The following is a 10,000-nucleotide window of genomic DNA, read 5'->3' on the forward strand; positions in this document are numbered from 1 at the left end:
GGTCGGTTCTATTTTCTCAGCAGTGATATATTATTGCTTTTTGCTTTGGGTATTGCTCTGTGTATGTGTTATAGACCAGGAGGCTTGACAAGCAGGAGATTCCTTTAGTCGCCCTCACGTCTCGTTAGTTTAGCCCGGTGGCTAATAGCTTTTCTGTTTGTTTCACTCGGCTCTATCCCCATAATGTCATTCAGACCTCCGTCCTTACCTTCCTCACCATCTGGATTCTTATCTCTGTCCGTCCAGCTCAGCTCAGGGCAGTCAACGGCTTATCAGATTTATGGTTGACAATAAAACAATCTTAACTGGAAAAAACGTCTCTGATAGCTAGATAGCCTCTGTGATGTTTTTGTAGGAGAGTTGGAAGAAAGACGAAAACAAAAGCTGGACAGAAGAAAACATGAGCACTTCAGCACTTGATTTCATGAGCACTTCAGCACTTGATTTCAGTGCTGGCTTGCCTCACACAGACGTTGTCAAAGACTTTGAATGTGACGTCGGTTGATTGCGGAGGCCATTTTTGCCCTGGGCAAAAGGGTGAATGGAGGGGGTATTAATGTGTTGACACAGGGTTGGATCAGGGGTATGAGTGGGGTAGTCAGATGGAATGTCAGATGGTGTAAGCAATCGTGCTTCACTGCTGGTAGCCCACTGCTAGCAGGTACACTCATGACAGTTCAGTTCAGTTCAGTTCAGATATCTTTATTAGTTCGGTTTACAGCCAACCCATCCATTAAGGGGTTAAAAGTTAAAGAGTGCATTAGCATACACTGTATAAATGTATGCAATGTTAAGAAAAATAAATAGACAAATAAATAAGTAAGTACTGCAGCAGGTCTGTAGGGAAGAAAAACCTTTTCTTCCACCATCTCTCTCTCTCTCTCTTCTCTCTCTCCTCTCTCTCTCTCTCCCTCTCTCCCATATTCTTTCTCTCTTTTGGCCCTCTGCTACCAACCTCATACACATTCTCCCTGGCTTTCACTCTCTCCCTCATCTTTCTTATGGGGGGTGTTATCAGAAGACCCAACTGTGTATTTGAATTCCAATAGCAATGCTAACGGAAAATCCTCTAATATCCCTCTCCCTCTGTAGCGTCAGAAAGGAATCATTGCTCCAGCCCTGGCTGAGTTTTGTGAAGGGGCATGCGGAATGCTGATTGGCTCCGATTGGGTGTTTGGCTGCTTTTTTCGCTCCTGCTATTGTCCTTGTCAGCAAGCTCTTGATTTAACCAGCTTTCTAACTTTGAGTTTCGATTACAAATGCATTGTTTTTTTCTTTTTGCTTCTCGCCTTTCTCTCCTTACCCCCCCTCTCTATCCCTCTCTCTCTCTCTCTCACTCTCTCTCTCTATGCCATCTCTCTTCTCTCTCTTTCCTTTCTCTCTCCCTCTCTTGCCTTCTCCACCCTTTCTTCTCTCTTCTCTCTCTCTCTCTCTCTCTCTCTCCCTTCCTCCCTCCCCTCGCTCTGCAGCCTCTCTCCTCTGTGGGCTCTCTCTTGTGAGCCCGGCCGGCTACAGCTTTGTCCCTCCCTCCACTGCCCCCTTCTGGTCAGGTACAGGTACAGCTTTTACTCTCTCCCCATCCCCTCCGTCACGCTGTCTGCATGTCCCTCACCCGCTTCAACCAGCCCAGCTCATCCACAGCTCAGGGCCATCAACCTACCATCTCCTCTCCCCTTGTGTTTATGTGTGTGTGGTGGTGTAGGACTCTGTGCGGGTGTGTGTATGTTTTCTATGTTCCTATATGTTTCTGTGCCTTTGTGTACATATATGTGTGTGTGTGTTGTTGTGGGGATGTTCAGTGCATACTGTATCTAAATGTATTCATCATCTGGGGTGGGAATGACAGAGTAACTCAGCATTCAATACTATGATAATGCGTTGCCCACAGTGATTCTGCAATATCAGTACCGGTACAATGCAAGACCATAATCTGTAATATTTCACGAGAGAGAGGAGTTTTACCGGAGCAACACAGATGTATAAACTTCAGATTTGATCTTAAAGTGCCAACATAAGGGACTAACGTTTCGACGTTCTGCCACGTCTTCGTCAGAGTCTCAATATAGAACCAGAATAGAATAATGTAATATTTCACTTCTGTGTAACTGAAGAGGAAAACAAAGAGGGCAAAAAGCAGGAATTCTGCATGTATGTACTGCATTAGGGAGTCATTATGGTGGAATTCACCGAATTTTATACCTGAGATGAAACGATGCACATAGTCAACCAAAGACATGCCGTTGAGGGTAGTGATTCTCTGGAAGACCAAATTGGTTAAGTGAATAAGTGTGCTCAGTTCTCAGTGTGCTGATAGTTGGCTTTATGACAACAAAAATGCCTTAAAAGCAGAAGATACATCACGCTATCGAATCTTCCCACCTCTATTGACCATGAGACAGCTGAGGACAAAAGACATGGTTTCTGATGTGTGGCTATGGATACAAGATAAGACAGAAAGGGGGGGATAAATATACAACCCCCTCCACACACACACACACACAGTTTTCTTGTTCTCTGTGGCGTTTAGAGTTTGGGCTGACACCTCAATCACAGGAAGCACTCCAGTCTGATTGGAGCTGCTCCACATAGACCAGCACTTAATAATTTTTCTGGAGGGCCCCTTTTCAATGCCAGTTTAGACACTTCCGAAATGAGTGGAGCATAAGCACTCATAAAACGCCAGTGGATGTGCTGTCGCCACAATCTGCATTCATCAGCAGTCAAAATCAGGCCTCTTTCTCAAAGATGTTTGACAAGGATTTTGTGACAAGACGTTTGAAAGCTCTGATGCATAGACTTCTTCCAGGAAGACAAAAGTCTTTCAGTCTGTCAGATACACTGCAAATAGCTAACTGGCCTCCAACAGTTACTCACAGTACAGCAAATGGGAAAAAGGAAAGTATTTTTTTAGATGTTCCAAAATGTTGTTGTCTTGTCAATTTTAGGCGTGGAGAGGATCCATCTTGTGTTGGGAGGGAACGTGTGTCTCTCGATGGTGTCTTTGGTGGTGTCTTTTGTTCATTTCCCACCCCTCCCCTTCCTCGTACTCCCATTCGTTTTGCAGTCTCATTCACTCACTCATTCTCTCTCTCTTCTCTTCTGTCCATCTGTCTCTCTGTGTGTGTCCAGTGTTCACGCCTAAAGTGATCGGTGTGGCGATAGCACGCTACGACTTCAGCTCCCGGGACACACGAGAGCTCTCGCTGCAAGAGGGCGATGTGGTCAAGATCTACACCAAGTCGGGGGCCAACGGCTGGTGGAGGGGAGAGGTCAACGGCAGGGTGAGTGTCTCTGTGTGTGTGTGTGTCTGTGTGTGTGTGTATGTTTATGTGTGTGTGGTATGTTTATAACAAAGTAAATCTGTGTGTGTGCATGTGCGTATGCATGTGTACATCTAGTGTCCTTGAATGACAGTACATCTGTGTGTGTGTGTGTGTTACATCCTGGCTCAGAACGTAACAAAAACCAAGGAGGACACGGACACGAAATTGCCAAAATAATTAAAGAATTTACTTCAACAGAAGGAAAACTATATACAACCGCCACAATGTATGGGTTAGTCAGTAGATCAGTAGTGTTAAGCAGTGTCGGCATGCAATGTTAGAATAATGCAGAATGAATGTATGAAAAGAAATCAAATACAAGACAACTCATAACGAAAGGCAAACGGCAGACGTGCGTCTGGAGTCACCAGCCATTAGCAGCACACGCGCCATATTGTCAAAGTCCGGCCTTTTTAAAGGCAGCAAATCAGGAATGCGCTCTTAACAGGCGCCAAAAGCCACGCTTACAGGCTCGCAGGGAGCAACAGCAGCGCAGAGTCGCCACCGCCCCCTCAAAAAACGAAGAGCCTCATGGGATCGTAGTTTTCGAAGCAAGGCCAAGCGCTCATCTCCTCTCAGCAACTCTCCATTTCCCTGTCCACCCAGCAACCATAGCACCTAGGAGCACATTAAGGAGGGAGAAAAAAAAAAAAAAAACACGCACCACAGCATCACATAATTAAGCACGGGACAGTGCATCTGCCACAACATTATCGGAGCCCTTGATGTGTCTAATGTCTAAACAATAAGATTGTAGAAATAGAGACCAACGAACTAAGCGCTGATTTGCACATTTCAAAGAATTCAAAAAAGTCAAAGGGTTATGGTCAGTGAAGATGGTCAATGCTACACCAGAATTAATGTACACAGCTAAATGTTGTAAAGCCCAAATCAAAGCTAAAGCTTCCTTTTCTACAACTGAATAATGCAGCTGATATGAACAGAATTTCTTTGAAAAGAAACAAATGGGATGAAAGACTCCCCCTGATCATCAGTTTGATTAGCACAGCGCCAGCCCCGACGTTACTGGCATCAACCTGTAAATCTAAAAAGTTTATCAAACGCTGAGCCGCCAAAACAGGAGCAGAACAGAGAACAGACTTAACATTTTCAAACGCCTCTGACAATTTAATGTCCACACATACTTCTCCCCATCCCTTAAAAAGAGAGGTCAAAGGCCATAACAGTCGAGAAGTTTCGCAGAAGCACCGATAAACCCCCACTAACCCCAAAAAAATCGGGCGAAATCTTTTTTGTAGGGAGGCGGATACTGCTGAATAGCCACGATTTTTGCATGAATTGGACGCGACCGCCGCTTTCCAACAATTTTTCCAGGTAATGCTATCGCGGCCCGTAAGCTGCGCCTCGGTCATCGACGAACACTTGAGCTTCTGCAAAGCGCGCTTCCCAAGTATCACTACAAAGGACCAGATCGCCAAGATATACAGCACATCCATCGAAACCAGATATTACGCATTCATAAGTCTCTGAAAACTTGCTGGTTAGCATACGTAACCCAAACTCATTACTGTATAAGAATACAGTCCAAAATGGTGTAATAAAAGACAAGATGTCCCGCGGCTCTAGCTGTAAGCTGCACTTGCCAATAACCTTTTTAAAAGGTCCAATTTAGTTACTAATTTAGCTGGTCCCACTTCAAATGCAGTCTTCAATTCGGGTATCGGAAACTATCACTTTTAGTGACACTGTTCACCTTACGAAAATCTGTGCAGAACCGAACCGCTTTTGTCCGTTTGTCAACGAATGCATGGAGAGGCCCATTCAGACGAAGAAGGCACAGCCATATTATTTTCAAGCATATACTGAATCTCAGCTTCCATCAGCTTTCTTATCTGGAGACACACGATAAAAACGTTGTTTAATCGGCACAGAGTCACCTTACATCAATATCGTGGTTCACTCCATGTTGTTCGATGGGGTGTCACCAAACAGAACGGGATATTTAGGCTACTAATGAGCTGGATCAATTGCCCGCTGAGACGGGCGTAAATATGCAAACAAGTTATCCAGCTGGGCCAAACATTCAATTTGTCAACCGCCTTTAAAAATTCCATCACTGGGTGAAAACAAGCTCACCACAATTTCGTTACCTGGGCCACAATCAAGCACTGGGGCAGAAGCTAAAACAGGTTTAACGCGAAACCCATCATAGTAAGGCTTCATCATATTAACATGGAACAGAGTGGACTTCTTCCTACTTAGACGGAGTAGAAACCAAGTAATTTTCATCAGACACTTTTCGTAGAAGACAGTGTATGGACCATTAAACTTTGACTCAAAAAGGTGAACCAACTAATGGGCTTAAGCACAAGAACACGATCACCCTCTTCAAATGAATAAGCTCAACTGTGTGCGGGTCATATAAGCGCTTCATTTTTCGCTGCACGACTTCTAGATTTTGCTTCAATTTCAATGCGACTCGAGACAGTCGATCCTGAAGCTATTCACATAAGCCTCAATACTTTTAGGGTCTTCAGTTTTATTTCCAACCTCACTCAATAATGACAAAATTCCCCTTAACTTTATGTCCGGTATCCAGTCATTCGGCTAAAGCCCGCACTCTTTTGGACAACCTCGCGCTGCCAGCATAAGCCACGGTAGAGCTTCTTCCCCCAGTCCGCATCTAATTGAACACTGTAAGGCGGCAAAGAGCGACTTCATAGTTTGATGAAAGCTACCAAGAGAGCCCTGAGACTGAGCATGATAAGCTGTCGACGTGAGATGCTTAATATGCAATTGTTTCAAAACCTCGGTAAAACACGAGAAGTGAAATTTGAGCCTTTATCACTCTGCACAAATCTAGGAAAATTCCAAAAATGGACAAAACTGAGACAGGGCTTTAAGTACAGATTTAGTCAAATAGTGCAACGGATATGCAAAGGGGTAACTTGAGTATTCAAGCACATGATGGAAAATATGTAACTGCTACCACTTTTCGACGAGGAAGAGGACCCACGCAATCGATAACAAGGTGCTCAAATGGTTCTCCAATAGCAGGAATCGGATGCAATGGAACCGGCTTAAGCTTTTGATTAGGTTTACTCGCTATTTGACATGTGTGACAAGTTTTGATTGATAAGCAGACACATCCCTTTAACCCGAGGCCAAAAGAAATGTCTGAGGATACGGTCATAGGTCTTCAAGACACCACCATGACCACACTGATCATGAGCCACCTGCAAAATTGAGTTACGATGTTTAGTCGGACCACCACCACCTGGATTATTAGCTTCTCCCACAAACTTATCCCACTGTGGCACCCATTTACTAAAACAAAACTCCGTTATCAGTGAAATATCCACGGCTGCCCTCAGTGCATCTGTAGAAGAAAGTGCATTAGCCATCAAATCAGCCAGCAACGGATCCTTAGACTGATCATGACCCAACTCCTTAGCTGACAAAGGAAAAGGCAAAGAGGACAAATCAGGCACACACAACACAGACTTTGAACTCTCCTTCTGATCATCACGTTAGATGCGCACTGATCAGAATGAGACATAGATCGGGTAACCACACAAACTGCATTTGAAGACTCTTGTTCACTAGCACAATTACTCTGGGGAACAGAAACGATGAGGTGAAGGCATGCCAGCCCAAACCCTTTTGCCCTGATGGCATTTCCCAGGATCACATGAACTCATCCACAGGCAGAGCTGACTAAACGCCTTCTTAAAACCACCTTCTCCCTGCACAAAATCGACTGAATGTTAAGTTTGTGCAGAGGAACAGATACAGTGCTCATCCCAATGCCAATGCATAAGAACATTGGTTCCAGTGTAAGATTGTTCAGAAAAAAGGCAACACAGACTGCAAAATAAAGAATCAACTGCCCCGTGTCACGCAGGATTCTCACTGGAACATCATGACCCCGACAAAGAAACAAGGCCATTTGTAATGAAAGGCAGATAAGACATTAGACAATCTGCAGCCAAATCATTAGGTATCATGTCAGGAGTCTTTACTGCAGGCCTAAGAGTCAACGATGATGCTAAAACAGTCGGTCTACCATGCGCTGATTATACTCGCTTTTGTTTACTGTTAAGTACAGGACAATCAACCTTCCAATGCCCAATTTCACGACAGTAATTACAGAGCAGGTCTGTCTCAAGGCTGCGATGGCATGGGAGACTTAGGCAAAACTCTATAAGCTCCCTGCCCTGTATTCTGCACACCACTAAAGTTACGAAAACTGTTTTTATGAATCAAAACAAATTCATCGGCCAGTGCAGCGCCCTCTCTCTGGCTTTTAACCTTTATGCTCAGAGATGAACGCTTACAACGCCCAAACAGATGATTTAAACTGTTCTACAAGCATTAAATTAGTAAAATCATCCAGCGACTTAACATCACTTGCTGAACACCAGCTAATTAAAATGCTTTTAGCAAATCTCTAGCTTAACTCCAAATGCGCTGATCTGCTAGTTTTACACCTGCATCGAACCTCTGACGATATGCCTCTGAACAAGTTCATAGGCCCAAGAACACAACAGATTTCACTTTAGCTGTAAGCCTTTGAATCATCGTCAGACAGAGAAGAATACCCCTCCTGGGCTTTACCTGTTAAGACACACTGTAAAGCAAACACTTATCAACATCTGACCAATTTCTTCCATCTGCAACCCTTTCAAACAAGGAAAAGAAAGTGTCAGATCCTGTTCATTAAAACTGCACCACCATTTCAAATTTTGCCCGACATCCATGACACCTTCAGACTTTATCTTACTATCTTTTTAACAGATTTAATTTTAGAAACTCCAAATCTAATTTGGCTTTTTCCAATTCAATCCGATTATTTTCCTAAATGTGCTTTTTTTTTTCATGCTCGGAAAGGTAACTGTAGCAATTCTCTTCTGCTGGAATGTTTACTCGCTTATCAGTTATTTCTTCACCAAATAACAGGTGCTGAACTAACAGGCTGACGTGAGCCGCATGCATCAGACACAGGTGTTGAACTAACAGGCTCCTGCAGCAATGCAGCAGCTAAGAGGCTGCACTTAACAATGGGCTGCTTTTCCAAAATTCCCTTTTCATTAACGGGTTTTCAATGCATTTTTAATAGTCTCTTTCTGTTTACGCTCTGCATCTGAAATAGAATCTTGAAGTGTCCAGCAATTTTGCAAACAACGCTTTCTTTTCTTGCAGCTTCCAGAAACTCCTTCCGAATAGGAGACTGAACAAATTTTTCAACATCCATATTAGCAATAAAACAAACAAAGACGCGTGTAATAAAAACAAAATGATTCCCCCAGTTAACTAAACACCCAAGACCCTAATTACGCCAACCCTAGTCTTCATGCGGTTACTAGCTTAGGGTATTTACGATTTACTCCAGCGGAGCGAGGTCGCGACTGGCAATCAGCAATCCACCTACACTCATGAGGTGTTCCCCTTAAGCAGAGCTACTTACTCGCTCACCATTACAACACTACAAAAGGGAAAAAAAAGTCGTATCTCAAAGGAAAACACAGCTTTATGCCTAATAGGGAAAATCACTTTTGAATTTGCGCGACAGCATTTCTACCAAACGCCCAACGATGGACCACAAAGCTCTGCAGAAATACCGATGTCCTCCAACAAATATTACTCATTTACGAAAGCAATCTAACTAAGCACTTTTGAAAACAATTTATTTTTTGCCTAATCAGTGGACGAAGTTCCATCTTTGTTACATCCTGCTCAGAACGTAACAAAACCAAGGAGGACACGGACACCTTAAATTGCCAAAATAATTAAAGAATTTACTTCAACAGAAGGAAAACTATATACAACCGCCACAATGTATGGGTTAGTCAGTAGATCAGTAGTGTTAAGCAGTGTCGGCATGCAATGTTAGAATAATGCAGAATGAATGTATGAAAAAGAAATCAAATACAAGACAACTCATAACGAAGGCAAACGGCAGACGCCTGGGAGTCACCAGCCATTAGCAGCACCCATATTGTCAAAGTCCCGCCTTTTAAAGGCAGCAAATCAGGGAAGCGGCCTTAACAGGCGCCAAAAGCCACACCTACAGCGAGAAGCCAGAGGAGCAACAGCAGCCAGAGTCAAGCTACAGTGTGTGTGTGTGTGTGTGTGTGTGTGTGTATGTGTGTGTGTGTTTGTGAGTGTGTGTGTGTGTGTGTCTGTGTGTGCTGTTGTATGAGTGCATGTTGATGGAAGATGGTGAGAGAGAGAGAGAGAGAGAGAGAAAGAAAGATAGAGAAAGAGAGAGAGAAATAGAGAGAGAGAGAGAGAGAAATGAAGGAAGACGATAAGCTGAAGGTAACGGCCGCACACATATTCCCTCTCACACACACAACACAATTACTGCGGCCGGCGTGATGGCTTCTTATGCACGGCTCTTCATTTCACACACTGCCTATGTCCCACAAAAGGGAACATTTGAGACGTGAAAATAAAGTGCTGCTGGCGAGAGGGAAAAGGCCACACTCTGAAATGGCTGGAAGCGAAGGCAGCGCCGTCCAATTCAGTGACACATATGACAGGAATTTACACTAAGCCCAACAGGCTTATTTGTGCTTAAAATTCACTGGTCTGTCAAATGTGTTCACCCTGCTTGCGATCCCGTCATAAAATGGATTCATTTCGGGGGCCTGCGATGCTTGGCTTTGCCGAATAAGGCGTTCGGGGCGCGCCTTATTGAGGTCTATAATAGA

The 10,000-nt window shown here is 43.9% G+C and overlaps 1 protein-coding gene across 2 annotated transcripts in view; it reads left to right on the forward strand.

The window, feature by feature from the left end:
- Positions 1-10,000, forward strand: part of LOC125309252 (guanine nucleotide exchange factor VAV3-like) — a 92,123-nt gene that overhangs the window by 80,805 nt on the left and 1,318 nt on the right. Inside the window, exons 26-27 of one of the 2 annotated variants that reach the window (XM_048266037.1) lie at positions 1,470-1,550; positions 3,130-3,281. In XM_048266037.1, the coding sequence (XP_048121994.1) occupies positions 1,470-1,550; positions 3,130-3,281 (233 nt within the window). The remainder of the gene's footprint in view (positions 1-1,469; positions 1,551-3,129; positions 3,282-10,000) is intronic. The other variant, XM_048266038.1, reaches the window with a different exon arrangement.

The sequence above is a fragment of the Alosa alosa genome, chromosome 16 (assembly GCF_017589495.1).
Source record: "Alosa alosa isolate M-15738 ecotype Scorff River chromosome 16, AALO_Geno_1.1, whole genome shotgun sequence".
NCBI classification, from domain to species: Eukaryota; Metazoa; Chordata; class Actinopteri; order Clupeiformes; family Clupeidae; genus Alosa; species Alosa alosa.